The sequence below is a fragment of the Petromyzon marinus genome, chromosome 1 (assembly GCF_048934315.1).
Source record: "Petromyzon marinus isolate PM22_M1 ecotype Great Lakes invasive population chromosome 1, UKy_Petmar_22M1.pri1.0, whole genome shotgun sequence".
In the NCBI taxonomy this organism is placed as follows: Eukaryota; Metazoa; Chordata; class Hyperoartia; order Petromyzontiformes; family Petromyzontidae; genus Petromyzon; species Petromyzon marinus.
The window spans coordinates 29,046,967-29,073,927 of record NC_133667.1 but is presented as its reverse complement, the minus strand read 5'-3'; the positions used below and the strand labels follow the sequence as shown (position 1 = coordinate 29,073,927).

At 47.6% G+C, this 26,961-nt stretch overlaps 1 protein-coding gene across 1 annotated transcript in view; it reads left to right on the top strand.

The window, feature by feature from the left end:
- The window catches only part of CPAMD8 (C3 and PZP like alpha-2-macroglobulin domain containing 8), a 46,750-nt gene that overhangs the window by 5,858 nt on the left and 13,931 nt on the right, over window positions 1-26,961 (top strand). Inside the window, exons 11-36 of the mRNA XM_032947939.2 lie at window positions 99-326; window positions 946-1,116; window positions 3,082-3,210; window positions 3,682-3,922; window positions 5,788-5,966; window positions 6,769-6,918; window positions 7,457-7,615; window positions 8,334-8,479; window positions 9,160-9,222; window positions 10,061-10,292; window positions 11,332-11,485; window positions 11,743-11,885; window positions 13,185-13,236; window positions 14,113-14,411; window positions 15,624-15,849; window positions 16,316-16,492; window positions 17,727-17,808; window positions 20,554-20,710; window positions 21,245-21,319; window positions 21,751-21,916; window positions 22,422-22,508; window positions 22,648-22,784; window positions 23,848-24,003; window positions 24,245-24,307; window positions 24,815-25,086; window positions 25,931-26,018. Coding sequence (XP_032803830.2) covers window positions 99-326; window positions 946-1,116; window positions 3,082-3,210; window positions 3,682-3,922; window positions 5,788-5,966; window positions 6,769-6,918; window positions 7,457-7,615; window positions 8,334-8,479; window positions 9,160-9,222; window positions 10,061-10,292; window positions 11,332-11,485; window positions 11,743-11,885; window positions 13,185-13,236; window positions 14,113-14,411; window positions 15,624-15,849; window positions 16,316-16,492; window positions 17,727-17,808; window positions 20,554-20,710; window positions 21,245-21,319; window positions 21,751-21,916; window positions 22,422-22,508; window positions 22,648-22,784; window positions 23,848-24,003; window positions 24,245-24,307; window positions 24,815-25,086; window positions 25,931-26,018 — 4,032 coding nt within the window. The remainder of the gene's footprint in view (window positions 1-98; window positions 327-945; window positions 1,117-3,081; window positions 3,211-3,681; window positions 3,923-5,787; window positions 5,967-6,768; window positions 6,919-7,456; window positions 7,616-8,333; window positions 8,480-9,159; window positions 9,223-10,060; window positions 10,293-11,331; window positions 11,486-11,742; window positions 11,886-13,184; window positions 13,237-14,112; window positions 14,412-15,623; window positions 15,850-16,315; window positions 16,493-17,726; window positions 17,809-20,553; window positions 20,711-21,244; window positions 21,320-21,750; window positions 21,917-22,421; window positions 22,509-22,647; window positions 22,785-23,847; window positions 24,004-24,244; window positions 24,308-24,814; window positions 25,087-25,930; window positions 26,019-26,961) is intronic.

Here is a 26,961-nt window from a genome sequence, read left to right as displayed (position 1 = left end):
ACGTGGCAATCCACCACGTTCAAATCGTGCTGCACGTCACGCGGCGGACTGAATGACGCTAGCCGCGAGCTCCACCGCCATTGTCGTTTGCCTCCCAGGTCGATGGAGCGGCGTCCTTTGACATCTGCGTCAAGGACCTGATGCCTCCGAACGTGCCCGAGCATTTCCGAGGAGCCCTGAGCGTCTGGGCCACGGTGGTGGCCAGCGACGGCAGTAAGCAGATCACGTTCGATGACTCTACGCTGGTGCACAAGCAGCTGGTGGACATAAAGTATTCGCGTGAGACGCGCAAGCAGTTCAAGCCCGGGCTGCCTTACCATGGAAAGGTGGGGGGGGGGGGGGGGGGGGAAACGCATCGAACACACCCCTGGTAAACATGGAACGTTGGGCCAATGTTGGTCCAATGTTGGTCCAACGGTTTGCAACCACATGCCAACCTTGGCCCGACATTGCACATTTCCAGGGGACTGCACCATGCACCAGGCTGAAAATACTCATTCCGCTTGTTTGTGTTCACAAGGTAGTAGGGATGCCACATTTTCAGAAGATTTGCTGTCATTCCTTTGTTAATTGCGGCAGGTATTTCAGTTTTTAGGTTGACAGCACAATCTTGTATACCGTGTTCGTAAAAATGTTTTTTTTTACGTGTAACTCGGGATTATGCCATCAGGGCAAAATTGATTTACATATCTGAAAATTGTCCATATTTTGCCCTGGTTTTTGTCTGCCAAGTTTCAGGCAACCCATTGAGATCAATTTGGCCGGTTTTCAAAAGGGCAAGTCCATAATAGCCACCGGTTCGTTCTTGTTGGATCATCTTTACGAAAGCAATAATGCCCCCTCGCTATTTATGGATGGACAGAGAGATGGGTAGAGTGCCAGTGCGTTCAACCTCAGTTGGAAAACGTTAAAAACTAACGATGATTTGCAATGTCTCGACTCAAGCTGGAGGTCACATATCCGGACGGAAGCCCTGCGGATGGCGTGACTGTGCGGATCAAGGCTGAGCTCGCGGCAAAGGACAACATCTACACCAGTGAGCTGGTGTCCCGAGATGGCATCGTGGCGTTCCAAATCCACTCAATACCCACCATGGCCCAATATGTCTGGCTGGAGGTCAGTAGCGTTGCCCTTTGTGCTTTATCAGAGAACAGGTGGTGTGGTTGTGGCCTGGTGGCTCGGGAGTCGGAGCTGGTACCGCAGATAACCTAGGTTGGAATCGGAGCAGATGGCTAAGGCTATACTGGAATTTCAAGCATCGGGAGGTTGATGGTATTATCCCAGTCATCAATCACTGCAAACAATTGTTATATATGTTTATATTCTTTGCGTCTTTTGGTAAAGCCACGTAGATAGAAAAATAAAAATAAAATAAAAATATCACGACGTTTCGATCGCAACACAAGCAATCGTCATCAGGTCAAAAAATATAGCGGGAGAGCTGCTGGCTAGATTCCATCGCTGGGACGTATAAGCGATTGATTTGATTTGACATGCAACACACACCTCTTTGGGGGGTCTTAAATGGTGCGTCGATTAAAGAGACCTTTTGAAATTACTTTAGAAGTAGTTTTCTCATGTCCTCTTTTAGGGCTGTTCTTCACTACAGGGTGATACACCGCTTTCTGCAGAGTTCCAAATATAAATGTCTTCATCTCATTAGACAATGCAAATACCTCCTGTACAAGCGTATGATGGGCACATAACCGATCATTGCACCTCCTATTAGCACGGATAGGTACGTACGGTGCGAAAGAAGTTCAACAAACAAACATACATACATACTGCCCATTATGCAGTACATTATATATCAAGCAACTCCTGATGTCATGGAATAGATGAACAATCTCAACATACAGTTAGAATATATTGTCAGTTCCTCTTAAAACATTCAACAGAGAAGAGCTCAATTGGGATATAATTGGGGAGGGGGGATGGAAAGGAAAACATATATAAACATATATAAAAAGAGCTCGTGACAAGTGTGAAAATAATTTTCAGGTCCACTGTGAAAATAATAAACCGTGTGAAAATAATTCTCCCTGAAAGGCTGAAATGCACTCATGCTGGGAATGTGTTTCCACGCACGGCGACCTTGCTGTAAATTAATTGCTCAAATGAGAACAGATCCAGTAGCCTGAATATTGTAATGGATTCACAATTGAACCTATTTCTGTAAACATCACGAAAGGCCAAACATATACATTTTAAAAATCTATATTCTCCTATCTTTAACACGCAGGCTTTCACGACCAATATCATCCATAATACAGGTTTTTTTTTGGGTTAGATCGTGTAAATATATAAATGTGTGGTTAAAACCCGCCACCACTCGACACAGCCAACTAGTAAGGGTTGTCACGTAAACAGAACATGCCAATTCGTTACTAGTACAGCATACCGGTGTGTTGGAGAGCCAAGCCACAGCAACATTTATCATCTTATTTTGTATTGGCAGGGTGATCAGCAACCTTGTATGGTGATATCGATTTTAATATATTATTACTCCGTAATAGAATATCCAACCATGCTCACAAGCGATTGCACGGAAAATACACATACAGCCCATTTTCTCAAATCACTGCTGGACGAGTACTTCTCCCATGCTTTTCAGGCCGTGGGGGGATATGTTACCGTACTTCACCACACTGGTCAGTGTAGGTTAGTGATGGTGGGGGGCAGTGCTAAAGAGCAAATGGATTGTGCTGCACCGCCCCGTGCCGACCACAGCACCTACTGCACCTGTCTTTTGAGCACGGCGGTCGCCCCATCGCAGCGCTATCCAGGCTCAAATCCTCCTTTTAGCTTCTTAGATATCTGACGAGACTGGGGCACGCATTCCGGGCTGATTTGGAATTTTTTTTTTTAGTTCTGTCTTGCCCCCGTAAAAATGCATCCTTAAACAAAAATCCGTGAGGATTAAGAGAGAATAAAGTGCGCGGCTCACGAGCTGCCCAAGCATGCCGGCAGCGCGACCTTTTCTGTCTCTCCCTCTCTCACACGCGCGAGCGCTTTCTGGGGGTGGGTGGGGGGGGGCTGATAAAACAACGCGTCGGTCGGTTCTGTGCGTGTGGCCATTAGGCGAAGGTGACGGCGATCGATGGGAGAGAGGTGGGCGATCAGTACCTGTCCAACTTCATGTCCATCACCGGCTGGTTCTCGCCGAGCAAATGTCACCTGCAGCTCCAGCCTCCGGCCGCACCGCTCAAGGTGAAAACGTCCCATCGAGGGGCAACACGCACCTTCGTTCGCGCGCTCTGCCGACCCGTCGCATGTCTAAGCCCAGCCGACGAATACCGAGCATGAACTCCGAATGCAATAGAAGTAGTGCCTGCTTCAGGCTACTTGTATGAATATATAAAAGCCAGATGTAACAAAAAAAAATCTAAAGTAGTATATAAATAGAGGGCGATTTCACGTTTTTGAGTACGTTATTGATTAATACTGCAAAAAAAACCAAGCGCGTGCATGCATTTATACGCACATACTGGTTCACACAGGTACACACCTGTACACCTCCGATTAGGATGGTTGGCTACGTACGGCGCGAAAGAAGTTCGACATACATACATACATTCATATACACACACACACACGCATTCAGGTCAATGAGTGGTTCGTGCCCGAGTTATTCTCGATCGTAACAAACAAACAAAAACCCCTGCAAACCGACGTTACCAGGTGGGCGAGGAAGCAAAGGTTGCGATCAGGTCCACTTGCCCCTGCAACGTCTCGCTGCACTACGAGGTGGCGGCACGTGGCAACATCGTCCAGTCCGGCGCGCAGAGCCCTCCGGGGTCCGCCGTGCCGGCCGCCGCTGGCGCCGATCCCGGGGACCGGGTCCCCCCGCCGCGCCGCCGTCGGGACGCCCTCGTCTTCGACAAGAATGCCGACGCCACTCACCGGTCACAGGAGCAGGCGGGTACGGAGTGCAGCCTGGTCGGTGCCGCTTCGCCCGCACGTGCGTGTGACGATCTGCTGCCACGTGACGAGGCTCGCCTCCGGTTTGCACGGTTGGTTACGTACGGCACGAAGGAAGTTCAACGTACATACGTACGGGGCCTCCCCCACCGCTGTGCGGGTCGTGGTGGTTTGCTTGACCGTACTTCACCATGCTGGTCTTGTGTCGTTTGGTGAATCGGGAGGCTCAGGACTGGTTTAGATGTCGCTCGCCACTGATGTTCGTTGTGGCCAGAAATCGAATTCGGGTTGCTCGCTCTGTTTGTGGCGCAGTGTGCTAACCGCTGGTGCCACAGCTGCTCCACCGCATGTTCCGATATATGACTGTTTCACTGGGTCACTCCATTAATCGGAGTTGCAGCTATCCGTGGTCAGTGTGAAATGTTGAAGGCAGAAGGAGCATAGGTGTGGGAGCATAGTACGGTGCAACATTGGATTTGGCTGCACTGGCCTTTGCTGCCCATAGCGTAGCCTTGCAGCAGCCTTTACCATCTGTGCATGGTGGTCGCCCATACAAGCACCATCCATGTTAAAACCTGCTTAGCTTCTGAGATCAGACAAGATCAGGCCCACTCCAGGTGGTTTGGTTATAGGTTACCAACAGGGATGGTCAAAATATAATTGTTGGGTATTTGTAAAAATATATATATACTGTGTTCCACATGGTACAAAGCATGAATTTCCAATGATAGTGTATGTGTGTCATATTTATCTGTTTTTTTCTGGGTACTGTGTTTTCTTAGAATACACAATCATAATTAATCAGAAATTGGTGAAACTCCCAAAGCAAGACACTCGTCGAAATTAGTCTTTAGACTCGTTTCAGGCTTACCAGGGTAGATAAGGATAGTATAATTTTCTTAAGGTTAAGAAAGTCATTAAGTAATAATTTGACCACAAATAAGAACCTTGTGGAAAAACCATTTGGTGAAGTTCACAAGTTTGATTTATTTCTCCAAACATTGGTTGCATGTGGCTACGATCGTAGTTGGAAAGCTTTTTTTTTCAAAATGTAAAAGTGCCAGGAGCTAACGCGTGGGTTTGATGGCAATCAGCCACGTCACACTCTGCTTCACTGTCACGACCCTGACTCCCAACTTAAGGGACTTAGAGAGAGGCTTTATAAATGTGGGTCCTAATATTTACTCATTTAAAGGTGATATCTGAACCGGTGTTGCCCTCCTCTCCCCCCCCCCAACACCAACCCGTACTAGCCATAATGGTGAAATATGGTCAAAAACGACCATGACTAATATCAAACTAAACTAGAAGACTTAACTTTTTATTGTATTTGATCGGGTAAGGCCCACTGAGCTATACAGCTCTTGTTCAGAAGCAATCTGGCTACAATTAAGTGGCTTATCACGTGGACATTTATAGCGGACAAATATTGTAAATGCATGCTGTTTCTAAACTTGGAGGGAAAAACCAGAGGACCTGGATAAAAAATCCTCACGACCACGGGGAGAACACGCAAATTCCAAGTATACAGGCGTCAGGGTCAGGATCGAACCCACGACCTTCTGTATACCTGGTGAGATAGTTAACATCTCTCCACCGCGGCATCCAAATATGGTGTGGGGAGGCCTTCATCCATTTGTGGATTTTAAATGGCTGGAATTTGTACTGTTTTTTTTTATTTACTTATTAAAGATAGGCTATTTGATCATTTGATGCTGGATTACGCACCTCAATCTTCCACATACGCTGGGGGGAAAAAAAAAAGTGTCGTTGTCGTTTAAGTTCGTTTACAAAAAAAACGTAAAAATATATATTACGCTTTAACAAAACAACTGTTTGCTAATGCGCCACCCCGCGCGGTTCCAGAGTCGGTCGGCAAATCAGCGGTGGAGGAGCCTGTGAAGGTGTGCGAGATGTGGCTGCGCATTCCCGTGACGCACGCCATGGTCCCGTCCAGTCGGCTGCTCGTCTACCACGTGCGCGCCAACGGGGAGGGAGTGGCCGACAGCGTGCAGATCCCCGTCAAGCCCAGCTTCGAGAACGAGGCACGTTTATGGATTTATTTATTTATTACTTTCACAGTTGCTGAGCACATGGTCCCCCCCCCCCCCGAAAGGCCCCAAATATTCCAAACGGCCAGAAACAAACGGATGCCATTGAAGTTGTCATAGATAAGGGGTGAATACGTTTCTTGAATTGAGTAAAAAAAAGAACACCTTGGTTCCAGAAGGGCGCTGCGGTGGCGAGATGTTAACTGCCTCCCCTGGTAGGCAGGAGGTCGCAGATTCGATCCTGACCCTGACGCCTGCTTTATATTTGGAGTTTGTATCTTCTCCCCGTGGTCACGTGGATTTTTCTCCGGGTCCTCCGCTTTTTCCGCACCCCATTTAGAAACGTGCGTTTAGAGTATTTGGCTGTAATACATTTCCACATGATAAGCCACTTCGTTGAGCTATCATTTGTGGCCAGGTTGCTTATGAAAAAGAACTGTATAGCTCAGTGGGCCTTGCCCAGTAAAATAAAAAAAAAGTTTAGTTTAGAAGATGGGAGGGAATTCCAGAGTTGGTCGGTGCAAGGGAGGAAGCAGAAAGAGAGGCATAGCGCCGTTATTTTTAAAGACACCGTACCCACCGGAGAGATCTGAAGCGACACGACCGCACTCTATGATAGCTGGAGACAAACTGTGCCACACGCCCTCCCGCATGGCCTTGTGGGAGCCTCGATACCGATAAAGTTATTTTATTTTTCTACCGGTTTCGTTTTGATGATGCACATGTACGTCATCGGAACGTGATAGGGTTTAATCGGGGAAAATAAATGGAGCATTTCTCGCGATTCCCTGGTTAGGTCTCACTGGAGTTATCGCAGAACGAGACATCGCCTGGAGACAAAGTGGACATCGTGGTGCGAGCGGCGAAGGGCTCGTGCGCTTGCGTGGCCGCCGTGGACAAGAGCGTTCACTTGCTCAAGCCTGGATACCAGCTGTCCACGGAGAAGGTGGCTGGACATGTGCAGATCTTCTCAAACCCACGCACACTTCTGACGGATATACTCTCAATGAATTTTGAGTGGCATTATAACGTACGGATTTTCGCATTTTTATCACCGCAAAAGTTGTTTCGGGTAAAGCGGTTTCTTCGATGGTAAGGCCCACAATATATATTCTCCTCATGTATTTAGTCTAGGGCTTCATATCTTGCCTGTGATGTCAAATTACATATTCTACAATGACGTATAGATGCTGGGGAATATATTTTCACTTCGCGAATCCTCTACAATAGATTAAAGCAGTGTTATCCGGAATACATTGCTGTATTGTGGACATGAACACTCCACATTAGTTTCAAATGGGGCAAGCCAATTCACAACGAGCCACAGTCAAAGGTCCCTGACTGCAGGCGCAAAGTTGCGCAAGCGGCCGTTCCATTAATAAAAAATGTTGCAGTATTGCTAACACATTTCAAGAATGGCACGGAGACAATCGACGACCACAATATCAGCAGGGTTTACAACCTTCACATCTGTCTTACCGCAGGTGTTTAAGGAACTGGCGGAGTTCGACGTGAGCGAGTCGTACGGCACATCGAAGGAAGACAGCCACTTCTGGTGGCCGGGGATCTCCTCCCGTCGGCGCCGCTCCTCCATCTTCCCCTGGCACTGGGACATCACCAAGGACACGCGCTTTGCGTTCACTGTGGGTCCACCGCACCGCTGATTTGTTACACAGTGCTCAGGAGTGCGCCAAGGTGCTTCCTGCGTGGTCCGCAGCGTGCACCGTCGATAGGTCATCAAGCCTCCGGTTAAATTGTTTCACACACGAAATGTGTGGCTTATGAAACAAAAGAAACATCTCCCTGCGTGCGCCCAATTACATCAGATCGCGGCAGTTTGGGCATTGTTGAGCATTGAGCGTTGAGCGTGGTATATTTATTTCAAAAGGGAGACTCCCAGGCAAAACCAGGTGTTATAGGTTTGGCCTTTGCAAGTTGGACATACCTCAGACTGTTTAAGTGCTTTGGATGAGTGACCGGCCAATCAGGATTTACTCGGAGATGTAGGCAAGGTGGCCAGGACTGGCAGTGTTGAATATCATCTCCCAACAAGTGTGGGTTTTCTCCCGTGAACTCAAATTGTCCTCCCACAAGAACCCAAAGCCGCGTTCATATTATCAACCAACGCAGGACCCTCCCGAAAGGCGAGCACCGAGACTCAGGCTTTTAACCGAGTAAATAATTTCCATGATCATATCATCATCATCATAATAATAAGAAGAACTCAATGAAATGGCTCGGGACAGCGATGCAGCAGGCGCAGCTTTCCCAAAAACCACAGCGGCGTTCGAAACGGTTGTGCGAGCGGGGGGAACAGAGGCCGGCTCACGTCCCGCAACCACCCACTCCTCTGGCACGCAGGAGGCCGGTCTGACGGTCATGACGGACATCGTGAGGCTCAACCACCGGCAGAATGGCGGCATGTTCACGGAGGAGGCCGGGCCCGCCTTCCAGCCGCACACCGGCGCCTTCTTCTCTGCCACCGCACACGGCCGCGCGGCCTCCAGGTACGCGGACCGTCGCCTTTCGTACCCCGCGGAGAACTGCGACGGTCTTCGTCGCGTCGTGCAGCCACGACTAAAGTGGAAAACTGAGGTCGGCGCTGTGGCGGTAATTCGTGGAAGAGATTAGGGAGGCGGGGGGGGGGTGGGAACTGACGATACCTTGATCGTTTTCATTTAGCACATTGCAATTTAGTCACTTTGGGAATAATTTCCGTGCACAGTACAGATTTGTTGTCCTTCCCGAGCACCTCCGATCAGCACGGTCGGCGATGTACAGTGCGAAAGAAGTTCAATATACATACACGTACGTGTCAGTTAAAAAAATGTTCACGATACGGGATACCGTATTGCCGCTTATTAATTGCGATCACATCATTGCTTCTGTTCACACAGTTTCCATAACGGTCCCGTCACTATTACGTGCTGCCCCAATAGATTGTAAGTTTCGCTCACACTGTAGAGGACCTTGGCGTGTCTTTGGTGCGACCGTGCAACCTGATCCCGAGAGCATTTGTCCTTGCGTGGAACGCGCGAGTTGAATCTACTTCGGCAGGAAACGCTGTAGGTTAACACTGCGGGGCGTTCCTGTGGAGTGCGAGCGTACAGCCTTGCAGCAGCTGTTGTGCTGTGGCACCGTGCGGTGAATCGCCACTTTTACAGCAGTGCGCCGCTTTCGTTGGCAGGGCTGATAAACGAAAGCGAACGTTTTTCCCCGAGACCTGGATCTGGCACTGCTTCAACACCAGGTAACGGAAATTTTGCAAGACCAGATCGCACGGGGTGGTGGTGGTGGGGGGGAATAAAAAAAAAGTCAAAGAACTGACTACTCTAATAACTGCGTTTTATATCAATACATATACAATGTTGTCATTTGAAATGTGAACTGTTAAAAGTACAAAAAAACCTGTCATTCCAATTTGTAATACTTGACCTAACATTTATGTATTTTTTTCAAACTGAAAAACTCACAAGGCATGATTCTAAACACGACACGGCACTTTATTTTGCAGTGGAAAAACCATTACTAGAGGGCAATTTGCTTTCATAAGGGTGACAGTGTTACCGCGTCGGTTTTATTTGTGTGTTGTGCTGTTTATTTTTTCTACCTACGTGACTTTACTGAAAGAACTAGAGAGTATGGATTCCTGCAGTCACGAAAGCTTCAAATCAAGATTATGCTGTTTATTTTCGGGTTGTTACCGAGGGTTGTTCGGCATGATATCCGACATTTCACCGCAAGCGTTTTGAAGCTTCTTCAGCTCCAGTTCCCTAAAGATGCTCCCGGCAAGTTGAACGACATCATGCCGCGCACAACGCACGCGGTACAACCCGAAAACACATCGGAGAGCTAGGACAGCGTCGTCACGGTTAGAGCAGAAATCGCGAGACGCAACGATCGCGAATCACAGTGCCAGCAATCGTGAGCCTCCACCCACCCCCGCCCCTGCCCTTGCTGACCTTGTTCACCTTGCTCACCTTGTTCACCTTGTTCACCTTGCTCACCTTGTTCACCTTGCTCACCTTGTTCACCTTGCTCACCTTGTTCACCTTGCCCACCTTGTTCACCTTGCTCACCTTGCCCAGCGCGGCGACGGGGGAGGCACGGCTGCAGGTGGAGGTGCCGGACTCGATCACCAGCTGGGTGGCCGAGGCCCTCGCCATTTCTCCAGCGCAGGGTCTGGGCCTGGCGCCCGCCCGTTCCCTGCGCACATTTAAGCCCTTCTTCGTGGACTTCACGCTCCCGTACGCGCTCATCCGCGGCGAGCAGGCCAAGGTGCCGCTCACCGTCCACAACTACATGCCCCTCTGCGCCGAGGTGAGCATCGATCGTCGTTAGCGCTGAGCCTGCAGCGTTCCTCCCCTCATCGATGAACGCGTGCATTCACCTGAAGCTGTGGTTTCGATTCCCAGCTGTGGGTAACATCGGCGGGGAGTGACATCTGAACAAGTTCTGAATGTCCCCCCCCCCCCCCACTTTAACAGCGCGAACTGACCACTGTGGTGAAGTATGGTCAAGGAACTTGCACAAATGTTACGGCGTGAGGAGGCTTTCATCCAGCAGTAGATTGACGAAGGGCGGAGAGCAAAGGCGGCAGAAGATGCCATCAACTGACACAGCCAGTATTTTAATTACCACAGTTTATACATTTAAGTCGTAAAAGATTGTGTCAGTTTAAAATTTTATCATTGCCATAATGTGAAATAAATAATTTAACGTAACAAAAAATTGTATTTGTAATGTTAATGACAGTTGTGAAACCTTCAGTTCCTAGCGAAATCTTTCCTGCTGTTTGCAAGATTTAATTCATTTAAATTGGCTCTCACCTGATTAAAAAGATGGCAAATCATCACAGAATGTGGCTTCTTCCCATTTTCTTTTCTCCACACACACATGCTGACTATAAAACTGGATGGAACGTCACCGCTTCAAAATGGTTTTAACTATTTTACGTCAATAGCCTTATAGAAAACAAAAGGGTGACAATTTTAACTGTACGGTTATTATGTTTGAATACATTTTCGTGAAAAGAACACAAGTAAACGTACAGAGATGCGTGCTGGGAAGTACAGTACACTGAGCGACAGAAAGAGGAATATGAGGTTTAGAAAGTAAGTTGGCTTGAGCAGGGCATCTCTAAAGCGGATAACGGCCGATGGACGAGACTGGTAATGGAAGGGCAGCCATACAATGGGACTCGCCTGAGAGGATGACCACTGTGGAGATGGAGCGATGCGATCAGTCCTTGTGCCGGACAGGTGGCGTCAGCGCGAGGAGGAGGCCTTCGTCCAGCAGTTGATGAGATCAGGGCTGATGTTTGGTGACCGCTTTTGTTGTTGGCTTGTCAATAATGCAGGTGCACGTAAAGGTGACCGTCCCCAAGGGTGTCAAGTTTGTGGGCCACCACGGGAAGCAGCATCTGACCCGCAAGATGTGCGTGGAGGCCGACGAAACCAAGACAACGTCACTGGTGCTCTCCTTTGCTGAGCTGGGACAGACTAACATCACAGGTGTCTACACGTTACATATAGCTAGTACATTAAACAAAAGGTGTTCCGGAACATACGTGCATTCAAACTGACCTATTCGTTGTAACAATAGGTTATTCGGTGATCTTGCGGTGACAGTGGTGTACGAGCACAATGAACCAAAAAAAATACGTGCCATGAAAAAGGGCCACTGCCTGAAACGTTGCCTTTTATATATATATATTTTTTGTAATCGGTTGCATTTGTATTGTAATGCCTGTTTGTTCGCCGGCCTGCAGCGCGAGCGTTTGCGTACGGCGAGGCGAGCTGCTGCGACGAGGGGGCGCAGACGCTCAAGGGCGCCAAGTACGTGGAGGAGGTGGCTCCTGAGCGACGAACGCCCATGGGCCTCGACTACATCATGCGCAGCGTCTTGGTGGAGGTGCGCACCGCAGCACCACCACCACACGAACTAAACCAGTGTTTATGATTTAAAGCTTTCGCGACTGCAGGGATTCATATTCTTGGTTCTTTCGGTCAAGTCACCACGTAGAAGGGAAACAATAAAATAATAATAAAAAGTATATATTTTTTTTATTATTTTATTGTTTCCCTTCCACGTGACTTTACCGAAAGAACCAAGAATATAAACCAGTGTTCTTCATTGCAAGGCCCGCGGGCCACTGGCGGCCCCTAGTGGCCTTTAGTGCGGCCCCTGACGTGCGGCCCCCCTGACAATACACAAAATGTGAAAACGCATTTTTGTGCATTGTCAAACCCAATGGCTTTAAATGTGTATCGGCTCTCACACTGATGTCTTATCGGCGAAAGTGGCCACCCTCTGAAAACTAGTGAAGAACACTGAACTAAATTATTTCAAACTATTTTTTATTTTACCAGTTAAGACCCACTGAGCTATATAGCTCTTTTCAGAAGCGATATGGTGACAAATTATCACTCAACGAAGTGGCTTATCATGTGGAAATTTATAGCAGCCAAGTACTTTCTAAACGTGGAGGGAATAACTGGATGACCCGGAGAAAAGTCCACGTGACCATGAGCAGAACATGCAAACTCCAAATATACAGGCATTGTCATTGTCGAGATAAAACCCACGACCTCCTGTACACCAGGCGAGGTAGTTAATATCTCGCCACAATGACGCCTCGCGTCGCACGCAAAGATCGCAACGCATGACGGTTATTACAGTTAAGTTATCGCACTGGCTACCTGTGCGATTCAGAATCGAGTTTAAGGTTTTATATGGCTGAGTTGGTTTTCAAGGTCGTGCTGCACAGCTCTCCGATGCGTTTTCGGGTTGTGCCATGTGTTGTTGGGCCTGATGTCTGACGCTTATCTCCAAGTGAAAGAGCTCCCAGCACGTGGAGAGAAACGTTGGACACCATGCTAAACAACACGTGGTTCAACACAGAAGCACGGGGGAATTTCTCAAATGTGCATTTTGATTTTTATTGGGCTTATTTGGCCTGGAACCTTTTTCGCTTTCAGAACCAATTGTTATACGTCCTTGACAAAATTCTTTTTGGATTTTCTCATAAAATAAAAGTTATATTAAGTTAACGTCCATTAAATTTGTACTACTTCCTCACCATGATAATTTTATTAAATTCAATTTCAACCATGTTAATATTATCAGTATGTCCACAACCCGCCGCTACCACAGAGCCTGGTTTAAATTTATATTTGGCTGGTTCTGTTGATTTTCTCTTCCTGAATGCAGGCTGAAGGCATGCCAAGGGAGTACACATACAGCGTATTCTTCTGTCCCAACGGTGAGCATTCATCGGATCGCCTTTGAGATGTTGCATTGGAGCGTGGAGAGGGCTCGTAGTTGGAAATGTTCCGTGAAGCTTACAAAGACATAAGCTTAGCACCTTCGTGATAGCCTCCGTGCTATTAGAACAGCATTAATACAGAATGTACGTGCCATTATTATTGTTACGAAAATAAATTACGTTGGATGCACAAATAAAAAAAAATCTTCACCACATTTCATCAATAACACTGCTCTAAATGGAACACATATATTAGGGAGAGAGATGAAGATGGACCATTGCTCAAAACGTCATGTAGCGCAGTGCGATTCACGAACATATTAACATCTTTGTATTTTAAACATTTAAAATAAATATTCTGTGTATTTGAAATGGCTTTATGTAACCCGGGCCTTTTGCGAATGAAACAATGTTGTTTCTTGTGCATCAATGGGGTTTTATATAATCTCCTGGATACATCAATGGACACCGACTGACTTTTGCTGAAAAAAACACATTTTAGGGTACTGTTGTGGTGAAATGTTAACTACCTTGCTTGGTATACAGAAAGTCATGGGTTCGATCCCAACACTGATGCCTGTATATTTGGAGATTGCATGTCTCTCTCTCTCCATGGTAGCGTGGATTTTTCTCCGTGTCCTCCGGTTTTTCCCTCCACATTTTAGAATCAACATCACGCGTTTAGAGTGTTTGTCCGCTATAAATGTCCACGTGATAAGCCACTTCACTGCAGCCAGATTGCTTCTGAACAAGAGCTATACAGCTCAGTGGGCCTTATCTCGTAAAAAAAAAAACATAGTTTTTTTAAAAATACAAAAGTAAAAATCCATCGTCAGCTCACATTTGCTTTTGGCCGTCCATTCCCGGCTCCAGAGCGCATCCACATCTCGACGCCCAACAAGTACGAGTACCAGTACGTGCAGAAGCCGGCACGCATCACCCACTTCGCGCTGGCCGTGAAGGCGCACAACGACGCGCGGCTGGCGCTGGCGCCGACGCACGCCGACTCGCCCGACATGCTGGAGCTCGTGCTCGGGGGGCAGCACAACACCCGCAGCTGGATCGCCGTGGGGCGCTCCGGCCCGGCGCTCGCCTCTGCCGCGACCCCCGACCTCCTCTCCTGGGACGAATTCCGCACATTTTGGGTCAGCTGGGCTGACGGCCTGGTGCAGGTGAGAGCGTACGAGGGCAGGGGGTGCCCCTGGTGACGAGATGTTAACTCCCTTGCCTGGTATGCAGGAGGTCGTGGGTTCGAGCCCGACCCTGAGGCCTGCTGCATATTTGGAATTTGCGTGTTCTCTCTCTGCCCATGGTCGCGTGAATTTTCCTCCATAGAAGCATGCATTTAGATTATTTGGCTGCTTTAAATTTCCACATGATAAGCCACTTCGTTGAGCTATCATTTGTGGCCAGGATGCTTCTGAACAAGAGCTGTATAGCTCAGTGGGCCTTACCTGGTAAAATAAAAATAGTTTAATTCAGTTTTAGTTTATCTCCGCATATAAATTCAAATATACATTTAGCCCCGTGTCGCTATTGGCTTTCCAGATCAATGTTATACAACTGCATTGTTTAAGCAAGAAAAATCTGACCGAAACAAACAAACTGAAACTCTGGGGTGGTTTTGTTTTCCGTTCCATGGGTTGGCGTGATTCAGAAGTCACGCGCAGAATATTTCTGTATTCGCCTGTTTCTGCAATAGCACGGGTGTAGCAGGACGGAGAATAGGCATATGAACTCATCAAGGTCGTGCAGCATTGTGTGTACAATAGCTCTCGGCCTTATCCAGAACACCAGCTCAAAAAAGAAATGGCAGCAGTGAAACTTGGATGCAACTGTACGCAGGTTTTGCCCACATCAGAGCTCCTCAGCACAGTACAGTCATCAATGGTCCCTGCTGCCACGCGTCTCTGTGAGCTCCATATATGGAGCAGACTTGGCTTTACACGATGGTGTTTGCCGAAAGGCAACGATCATTTGCATGTGCGAATGATGAGAAAACGCATGACAACAGAAAATTTATGCAGGACAGAGGCATTGAGATTTTAAGGATGCAGAATTTAAGGATGGAAAAATTATTCAGGTTTAGAGCCAACGTCTTTGCTGTTCATAAAAATCAGCTTAAAGTCACCGTATAATCCTGATATATCAAAAAATAAATTAACATTATCTTTACGATGAATACTGGCTGTTACCTGAAATTTCACATTCTATGTTACATATATTCACTGTTTAGGACCATAATTTTATTGACTAACGTGGTGAAGTTATATTACTCATTGTTTGTGCACCACTGCCAACGCAGCATCACAATGTAACATAATTCCCGGCGCTCCCGCTCTCTTCCGCCGACCTCTCCTCGCTGCTGTCACGTCGTCACGCAGGTTGGCCGTGGGCAGGTGCCATCACCCGAGACGGTGATGGTGCGCTGGCAGGCTCCCCGTCCGCTGCGAGTGAACCATGTGGGTCTCTCGACGGGCTGGGGCTCCCTGGGCGAGTTCAAAATCTGGCGAAAGGAGGAGTCGGACGGGAACCACAACGAGGCGTTCACACTCGCCGTGCCGCACTCCGTCGTGCCGGGCTCCGAGAGAGCCACCGCCTCGATGATTGGTAAACACGGCAACAACGAACACCAGACCTGGTCTTCTTTGGCTGTCGTCTTACGACAGGGGTGCCGCGTTGGCGAGATGTTAACTACCTCGCCTGGTATGCAGGAGGTCGTGGATTCGATCCCGACCCTGACGACGCCTGTATATTTGGAGTTTGCGTGTTTTCTCTCTCCCAGTGGTCACGTGGAGTTGTCTCCGCATCCGTTTTTTTCTTCCGCATAATCCGATTATCACGGACAGCTACATACTGTGCGAAGGATGTTCTACATACATGCATAAAAACACCAGCTATGGGAAGATAAAGTTGGCTGTTCTTGCTTCTGAACACACCACCTCCAGGCCTTAATTGGTGCTCGCTAAAAACACTTTACTCCCACTGCCTCCTTCCCACGCACGCACGCACACACGCTCACGCGCTCGCTTGCTGGCATCAACATACGCCGTGCGCGTGTCACGCATCAAACCAGGTGACGTGATGGGCCCCACGCTCAACAACCTGGACAACCTCCTCAAGTTGCCCTTTGGCTGCGGAGAGCAGAACATGATTCATTTTGCTCCGAACGTCTTCGTCCTCAAGTACCTGCAGCAGACCAAGCAACTCGTCGCCGACGTTCGGACCGAGGCCACCGACTACCTGCTCCAGGGTTGGTCACTCTTTGCACGTTTCCAACAGCGAGCCCTCTCTCACGTTCCAATGCGACATGAGCTTTAACGGCGGTCTGTTCAATGCCCACCAGTTGGGGCGGAAGAATGTTCCCCGTACGTGCGCTCCCTTGGCGTGCCTTCAGCCTGCCTCCAGGAGGAGGAAAAAAAGCAACGGAGCCGGCAAAAAATGTATCAATTGAAAGCAGCCTCTGTCGTCGCAGTGGGTTGTGGACATACGAATAATTTTAACATGGCGGAAATTAAATTAAATCTTAATTATTATGGTGGGCACTGCGGGGGTGGGCATTCTGAGGGACGGGATGTGCCTCAATGTTTCGGGCTAATCCTAAACATGCCGGTAATCAAGCCTAGAAAGGGAAATGTCGGACGATCATGAGAAAGCAGTTTCGGAATTGGTCCGAAAATTGTTACAAAAACTAACAAACGACGGTGCAATGAGCGAGACAGGAGCGTGTCTGCTGCGAAGGTTCGTGGTTCGACCACCCCCCCCCCCCCCACGTGGCTGCCATGGTCAATGCATCGGGTGCCATGTGTGTTGGTGGCATGGCCCACATTTGTCAAATTTGAATGACCGCGAATTACTCAATTAGGAAGACAACTGGGAAACTTAATTGGACCCTGTTGAAAAAGAGTATTGTAAACTCACTGAGGCTTTTTATGGGGATAAATACATGTGAACCAAAACAAAACTTACATGACATCACCTCCGTGCGTTTTCCCACCGCAAGTGATGTTGCGTAGCATCGGGTGACGTCAATTTTGCTTGCGCTAAGGCACTCGTTAAATTATGAAATGATGTACATGATCTGAACTTCAGAAAAAAAATATCTGAAATTGTCCTTAAAAATCCAGAATGACAATATTTAAATCCAAAAACTCATCCACACTCCATACGCTTTGGCCTGTGAGTATTCAGAACGGCTCTCTTGGAGTCAAACATCAAGACAGAGCCAGGCAGATTTGAGTTTGTATGGTTACAGCTTCGATTCTTGGCTCGTACACTTGGCCCCCCAATCCTTCACGCACAACAGTCGAGTCAGCCGTTTGCTGAGGCGACGATTAGATACCCGCGTACATAAACGTTATGTTTTATCTGCATCGCCATTAATGGCAACAACGCAAGTGTGTTTAAGCAGTTAGCGTCAATGCAAAGTTATACGGCGCCGTTGGGGGACAAAGTTTATGTGATTTTGCTGGCACGGTGCATCGCAGGCTATCAGCGCCAGCTGACATACAAGCGGCAAGATGGTTCTTACAGCGCCTTCGGAGAGCGCGATTCATCGGGGAGCATGTGGTGAGTCATGGTTGCTTTTTTCTGCCCACGTGCCTGCCCTGCTCCCCACCTTCTCTCTCCACAACCCCGTGGGTGCTTAACCCCATCGCCTCTGGCGTTAAGACCATTTCCCCCGACATCAGCCTGAACCCAGCTCTGCTGCCGCTGCGACGCCTTCGAGCCAAAGAAGCGGAGGAGCCAGAGCACGGGCACTATTTTTACGGGCTCTAAATGCACGGCTCATTTAACTGCAATGGCTGCACACGTTTTCAACACTGCTGAAAAAAAAACCCCCGCAAAAGCTTAAACTTAACACGTCCAGAATTATGTTTTTTTCTTTCTCAAATGTTTTTCATTTTCAGGCATTTATGCACAAATGGTTCAATCTGCCACTGTGGCTTGTCAATGTTTGGAGAAAGTTGAACCCACAGGGTGAGCAGATGTTTAAGGCTGACTTTACCGAAAGAACCAAGAAGATGAATTAAACTATTTTTTTTATTTTACCAGGTAAGGCCCACTGAGCTATACAGCTCTTTTTCAGAAGCATCCTGGCCACAAAACCAATTCATACAACTTCTACAACACGATTTCTTTATGTGGTAAAGGCAAGCATGTTTATAGGCATATTACAGCTAGATGAGGCAAAATCTTACGACGCTGCCACGATGTTATTTTTTTCTGATATATTTTCTTGATTCAGCGGTGGATGGCATCCAAATCTCTTTAAGAGAATTTTAATCTGCTGCTCCAGCAAAACACTGTGGTAAAATATCGATTTTATTTCCTACGTGACTTTACCGAAAGAACCAAAGAGTAATTCCTGCAGTCACGAAAACTTCGAATCTAGTTTGATGTGTCTGCTTTCTCTAGTAAACACCTCTTTGCTTTTACTGTGATTAAGATACATAGGTGCTAGCCACAGCGTTTAGCGATTTACATATGTTTACTACTGCTGCGTGGGTATTTGTCGTTGTGCTGTACATCCCTCCAACGTGTTTTCAGGTTGTGCCACGGTGTCCGGCTTGATGTCCGACGTTTCGCTGCAGCTGATGGGGGGGCCTTTTCAGAAACTGAACTGAGCAGCATAGATTCTACCTCGATCAGATATGTGAAAACCAGCGTAACAACGACTGCGACAATTCTAAAGCCATAATAATAGTTAAAAAAGTGCAATATTTTCAAAGTGGCTGCAAATTAAATTTCCTCTCCCCTGAAATGTTCTGCCGATGTTATTTTTCATGTTCTACAAAACTCGCGCTGTTTCAGGCTCTGCTGCTGCTGCTGCTTCTGCTGCTGCTGCTGCTGCTGCTTCTGCTGCTGCTTCTGCTGCTGCTGTGCACGCTCTGGAGTTGGTTGAGCTGTGCTCCATCCCGAGCGCTGTATAATTGGAATCAGCAGGGGCAGGATTAAAATCCCGGGGTCTTCAGGGCCATTGTGGCACAGCTGAGCTCATCGGACGCATTGTGTAAACGTTTCCGCCGATTAAGTCCCGGGGCTCTTCCGCGGAGATTTCTCCACTCTCCAGGGCACGAAGCCATCATTACCACAGCCGCACTCTTAATTGTGAATTCACGATGCCGGGATTACACATTCGTCCTTCCGTAGCCGGCTAATAGCAAACGTGCATGGGCGCCAGTAATGTTATCATCCGCTCGTAAAGAATTGCGATGATGATGATGATGTCGTGTTGAGTTAGGGTTCCTGTTCTGACCAAGAGATCGATGAACGACATTGGGTCTCCGCAGTGATGGCATTGGTTCACATGCAAAGTGATCGTTGAGACAGTGAGGATCACATGCTTCTTAAAAGGATGGAACTGCGTGAAGGTTGCTACCATCCATTACCCAGAATTATGATGAGACATCAGCAAGAGCTATGCACACATTCGTGCTTGGTTACTATGAAGATTCGATCGTACGAGTCTCACCCCTCTAAGCTTCCACACGTCCGCTATGGCATCGGTGACATGAAAGTCCCGGCGTACGCTATCATCTTGAGTGCGATCGTCTTGAATGTTTTCGCAATGTGGTCTTGCAACTCACGCGAGAATATGTTGCCAACGTTTCAACCACGCAGTTAAATTTGCCGTGTAAATCTTTCATGATGGATGATACATTCATGGGCACCCCGTATAGGCGAGTGTGAGCGTATCCTTGGTTACGAAATAAACAACAAGGATACTTTTAGCATTAGTCGCCTGTTGGGAAATCAAATGGATATTTTCCCTGCAGCAATGATAATAATCATTATACATTATAATAATCATTATAATTATTATCATATTTCCTAGGTTGTATTTTTTTTTGTTACAGATCCAGTAACAGCTGTGGGTAAAAATGTATCTGTTACCTTGTCAAACATTCGAAATTTATTTTAAATCACCAATTTAAAACAAGTAATTATCCCTGCTGCAGAGGTTTCCACGGGGGTCGTGCGGCAACACTACTGCACTGTGTTTCGCGGCTGTTGCGGCGCGCCGCTTTGGACCGGAACGACGTCCGACGTTTCGCTCCGTGCGCTCGGAGCTTCTTCGCATAACTCGTATTTTGGTTCCTCGAAAAGAAAACATCGTGCCCGAACTAAAATCGCACAACCCGAAACGATAATCTGCTCTCGAGCATTATCGTCACACGATTCTAGGCGGCCAGTGTGGCACCTGTCGAATGTGCCTCGGCTTTAACTGTGAACCTCACAAAGAGATGTCTCCTTCTACTTCTTCCCGCTCCCTACTATTATCAAAGTTGATTTTGGTTCTCCGATCAACAGGCTGACGGCGTTCGTGCTGAAGTCGTTTGCCCAGTCGCGAGCCTTCATTTACATCGACCCCAAGGAGCTTGCAGCAGCCAAGGCCTGGATCATCAACCATCAGAAAGAGGATGGCTCTTTTCCAGCCGTGGGCCGCATCCTCAACAAAGATATCCAGGTTTTTTGGGGGGGGGTGGGGGGGTTGGGGGTGGGGTGAGGGCTCAAGATTTTAGTTTGGTATCCTGGTAGTATAACGGGATGTTTCATGATGGTGGGTAAAGAGATCTGAGGTTGTCATGGTGATTTGTGAACTTGTAACAATTATTCGTGATAACGTCTTTTGGGCTAAATCCCGTGAATGTGCCGTAGACTCACCTCCACCCGACACAGCCAATTAGTAAGGTTTGTCACGTGAACAAGATGGGCCAATTAGTTAATACGTCAACACACCGGTGTATTAGAGAGCAAACCCACAACATTTACAATTTGAGTATGACCAGCATCATCAGGCGATTGCCATAATTGTAAAAAAAAAAAATGCACCAAAATTGTGAGGGCATATCAACGGTGATACTTATGCATTCTAGTATTAAGCACACGGGTTAGTAGCTAATACACACACACACAGTTGAGCGATCACGTATTACGTCGCTTCCGTTTGTCTGCGAACAGGAAGGCCTTGCTCATCCCTTGTTGTCTGTCGTCCTTGCAGGGCGGCATCCACGGTAAGATCTCCCTGACGGCGTACGTGCTCGCAGCTCTCATGGAGACCGGCACCGACAACGAGGCGAGCGCTCACGCCATCATCCCTCCACGGCCGATAGACCAAGTGACCTAGTGCCGCTTCGCGATACGTCAACAAAAATTTTCATTTTAAAGACAGGCTGCGCACCCCCCCCCCCCGCCCCCACCACTGTGCCCCCACCATAATAATAGTTTTGTTATTCTTAGCTCTTTCGGTAAAGTCACGTTGAAGGGAAACAATAAAATAATAAAATATATATAAAACAATAAAAATTATCACGACGTTTCGACGTTATGGTGGAAACGTCGTGAGAATTAAGAATATGAATTTCTGCAGTCACGAAAGCTTTAAATCAAAAAAATAGTTTTGTTGTCCTTCCCCCCCCCCCGCACCTCCGATTCACACGACTTGACACGCACGGTGTTGTGATATAAGTTCAATGTACGTGCATGCACGCACACATCTGCTTGCAGGGCGAGAAGACGGCGGTGGCAAGGGCTAAGATGTTCCTCGAGAGCAACATGTACTCGGCTGAAGACCCGTACACCACTGCCCTCTCAGCCTACGCCCTCACGTTACTGCACAGCTCCTACGCCCCCGTGGCTCTCCGCCGTCTCAACAACGTGGCCATCACGCAAGGTGACTTCGTCCTCGGTCCACAACTCCCTCCTTCCGCCGTAGTCACGTCGCTCAACTCACGATCGGCAAATGTGCATCGAGCGTGCGCGTAAGGACCGATGTGTGTGAATTCGCATGCAATGCGCTACATCGTGAGGCCGCGAGGGAGGTCTGACATTGGTATGTTTGCGATGGGTCCGTATAAACCCTGCTAACGCTGGATGTGCTACTGTCTCCGCATTGTTGAAATAATAAAGAGGTGATTCTTAAGCCTAATCGTAAACCGTCCGCATTAGGCATCTGTGAATAAAGAGCTTTTATAGCTCATCGAATTCCTCCAGTCTAAATCAAGATTCTGATTTAACTGTGAGGGAGGTGAATTGCTACGTGCATGGTGACGATAAGAATAAACATGAGCAATCATGACTTTTTCAAGTAATGAACAATAAGCGGTGATGCGTTTATTAAAACGATTTAAAAACAAACTTATTTTCTCTCTCTCTCTCTCTTTTCCTTTTTCCGGCAGATGGGTTGAAACACTGGAGTCTGTCAGGCACAACCGTCACAAACGACGACACGTTCATGGGATTTAGCGACGGGCTCTCGCAATCCGGTACGATCGTTCGCCGCGCCACCGCTCGTGTTTGTTTCACACGGAGCCCTGGCCGTTGTACGACGCTCCACGGTGGTCACGTTGCATGTCCTGTTTGTGTGCGTGCCGTGCGGTCCCTTCCCACGCCGCGCCCGCTTAGTGGTGTCCGCCGAGGTGGAGATGACCGCGTACGCGCTGCTCACGTACACGGCACTCGGAGACGTGGCCACAGCCCTTCCCATCGTAAAGTGGCTCTCTCAGCAGAGGAATGCCCAGGGTGGGTTCTCGTCAACGCAGGTGAGTGGTGGAGGGGAGGCTACGGTCTTACGTTAGACTGGTGGTTCTCAACTTTTTCTTGGTATGGAGGCCCCCCCCCGCCCCACAATCAAGAACATTAGTCCCTCCTCCCCAGCCCAGCCCCCCCAAAACACGACTTAGGTTACTTAGGCCACAATACAGAGAGGTCACATGACCATGCCTCCAGTCAATGTGGTGTTAGTAAGGCATGCTGTGTTTTAGAGCGTGTTGGTGTCCCCAAAACGGCACCTCCGATTAGCACGGTTGACTACGTACGGTGCAAAATAAGTTCAACATACATTCGTACATCCATGCCATAGCCTGTGCCCCCCCCCCCGCCACGAAAAGGCTTTGGGGCACCACCCCACGGGTTAAAATCTGATACATTAGACAATTATTTTGCAATTAAGATTTGAAAAGGTAGGTGGAATTGTGGCACCGTCTTGAACTTACAACCGGGGAAAGTCTCAAGTTAATTTTCTGGTTGTGGTTAACTCAGCCAATCAGCCATTAGGGTGAATTAAATGCGTGCCACTTTGTGGACAGTCAAAAGTCATTGTTTTGTGGAGAGACTGCCCGCTGCCATTGGAATGCGGATTTTCCAACCCACCGCTTAAAGTCAACAGTCGAGGTGGGCCATCACCCACGTTTATTTGACTATGAATAAGATTATTTGTTTAGTATCCCTGTTATAAAATATAAACAGGCAAAATATATACACTTCCTCAAGTGTTTCCTTGCCTGGAGTGGTAGTACCATATAAAGTAGGAGCCGGATATAAGCACACCTTATGTAAGCATAGCAACTATATAAGCAACACATTACACTGGTGTGATATAAGCTGAAATACACTCGCCTTCCGAGAACGCCATCAACTGGCCGAATAGCGTGGCCCCAAATATTCTGTGAAAAAGAGCCTCATAGCTCATCGGATTTCTCTGACTCACTTCCATTCGACTTAACGTAGCCATACGCAAGACGAGACACTTCAGAAATACGCATTTATTAATCAGTGTGAGTCGATTTCCTTCGGTTTTCCTTAAGGCGATGAAATATTTTGCAGGACACGTGCGTGGCTCTGCAGTCTCTCTCCGAGTACGCCATCTTGTCTTACATCGGTGGTGTAAACCTCACCATCTCGCTGGCCTCCACGAACCTGGACTTCCAGGAATCGTTTGAGCTCAACAAAGACAACAAGAAGATCTTGCAGACTGCAACGGTCAGCTGTGCACAAAGCCCCAGTCCTCGATTGCACGTTCACAATAATTTTTGTTTTCATAGTTGGTTTTCTGAAACCTCCTTCTCATCGTTGAAACTTTCCACACGGTCGGCAATAAAGAGCAAAGATTAGACTATTTTTACGTGAGCTTTCCTCTTTGTACACGGTGCACCATTACTAACGCAGTGTCACAAAATGTTTTGTTCCAAACCAAGTCGCCGATTTGGCACGTTACTTTCAGATCCCAAGCATCCCAACCGGGTTGTTTGTCAGCGCAAAGGGGGAAGGCTGCTGCCTCATGCAGGTACAAACCGCACAGTCGTGAATGATGACCATACAGATTTCTACACAATATTACAAAACCGCGCATTAAAGCTGCACTGTTGATGGTGTGAACCCTGTGTCACCAATGACTGTGCAAAACAACAAAAACCTGTCATATTACATGTCTGTTCTTCGCTTACTTTGGCTACATTCCAACTCTGAGAATGTAATATCGGTTTGACCTTCTTGCGACAAACATTACTCTCATATGATGAGTGGGTGTTAAATCGCTGCCATCTGCTGTGTGCACCGCAGAGATCACTGGAACGGATCTCAGAGGTAGCTCTGTGATATCCATTTCCATCGGCTGGTTTCTAATACGAAGGGTTGCACTTCTCTGCAAAGTTATGAATGGATACTTCGTCTCACGCTGTTGTGCTGATCGCACAATCGGTATAAAATGGATATAAAAATGTACAACAAAATAACAGACAGCACCGATAGATGCCGCCGCGCTGAAAGACGCTACGCTGAAATGTTTCCGCAGATCGACGTGTCGTACAACGTGCCCGATCCGGCCGCAAAGCCGGCCTTTCAGCTCACGGTGGAGCTCACAGAGCCACGTAGCACCCGAGCCCCCAGCTCCCTCGACCAGATCCAGGACAACCGCTCAGAGCGGCCACACTCGCGCCGCCACCCGCCACCGCTGCCACTGCCCCACCCTGGCAGCGCCAGCGGTAGCAGCGACAACGACGATGATGACCCGGCGGCGCATCACGACAGCAAGGAGTACAAGGTCACACTGGAGGTGTGCGCCAGGTCAGTGCGTCGTCGTCGTCGTCGTCGTTATGATTGTCTTTTAATTATCTGGGAAAGTGTGAATGTTCGGCTCAAGACTGTTTGGTAGGGTCAAGCTTTGGGGTTCGCCAATGTGTTTTCGGGTTTGTACCGTGCGTCGTTTGGGATGATGTTTAGATGTGTTTTGCCCCACGTTCTGAGCGCTTCTTCGGGAATAATTAGATTTTATCCGGACACGGTGCCAAACAACAAGCGGCGGGGTGGCCCGTAGGTGGACACATTGGAGAGCCATGCGGCACAACTGCCGACCGTTTTCTCAATGAGTACTGTTGCACCTCAGGAAAAAACCGGAACACACTATCCGAATAAAAATGTGTGCATATAAGGTGGTAAAACTCAAACGTGCGCTCATCGAGTTCGTTCAGCTTGGTGTCTGCTGCACATGACAACATTTGCATGATTCACAAACCCCGCCTGTAAGAGTGCTGGATTCCAGGCGTGCATCACCACGCCCAGCTATTATGACTCGCGGTTGCACTGGAAATAATTATTGGTGTCGAGCCCTGTACTGGATTAGTGGAATCGTACCATTGCTTAACTTTAAAGTACGATTGCAGGTAAATACGTATTTCCGCTCATAACCGTTTTGCAAGCTTTTACAGAGATTAAAAAAAATAAGCATGGAAGAGTAGGTCAAAACACCTAGAGCTCCCTCGAACGAAGGCACCTTCTTTTGCAGCAGAGTGAGGAAGAATCTGCAAAGGATGCACCTTTACCTGCATAATATGGTTTCATTTGCGGGTTCAATCCTGCAGCATAGTTGTGTACATCGCTGTACATGTTGTGTCTTCACGTGTGCCTGTAGATGGCTTCAAACCGGCTCCTCCAACATGGCAGTGTTGGAGGTGCCTCTGCTCTCTGGCTTCCGTGCCGATGTGGAAAGTTTAGAACAGGTAAGCTTGGCCGAGGCAATGATGCACTTTTCAATCTGTATTTTAAACTCATTTCTTTAGAACTGTTTTTTTTTGTGCTTGGCTTGCTGTCCTTCCCGTCGTACCTCGATTGGCGCGGTTGGCTATGTACGGCACGAAAGAAGTTCAACATACACTCATGGGCCAGTAGTGGTCCAGGTTATTCTTCTGAGGCAAAGTTTCATTCCACTTGAAATAACGGCCGGTAAAATACCTTGAGAACAAATTAGTTGAAAAGTTGCACACACCAAACAAAGTTTGCTTTGAAGATGCACTTTTACATTCCAATTGTATAATAAATACCACTCTACTTTAGCAACAAGGGTGACTTGCAAGAATACGTTAATAGTTTATACAGTATATGATTGCACAGGCATGAATGCAAATTGATTCATGTAGAACTTTAGAGACTCTCATGATTCTGAGGCCTGAAATAAATAATTTACACCACAATCTTCTTAATTACTCACAAAGGAAAGTCACCTAAAAAGCTGAATTGTGTTTATTTGATTTACGGCAATTCCTCGAGCAAACAATCATCCTGGGACATTTTGAGCTCAAGAAAAATCGCCTGAAAAGTTTCTTAAGTAGGTCACTCAAATATATTTGCTGGTAACTCGTTTAATACTCGCTGATGCATCCCGTGAGACTTAAAAAAAAACTCGCCAGCATCATTGTATATGTTTCCAATATAATATCTGATCTGGGGAAAACAACCTCCCTTGATGACACAGCAAGGCAGGAGAAAAAATGAAAAGTCGAATATGTTATCTGGCATATGGGTCTGAGTCTATTCGCTCAGCTTTCACCTTTAATAATATGCCAGAGAGAGGACATCCGTGAAAAATGTCGCTGCTCTTATTCCAACGTTATCGCCGGTGCTTATTAAAATAAATACGCAAATTCTGCAATAAACTTACATTCA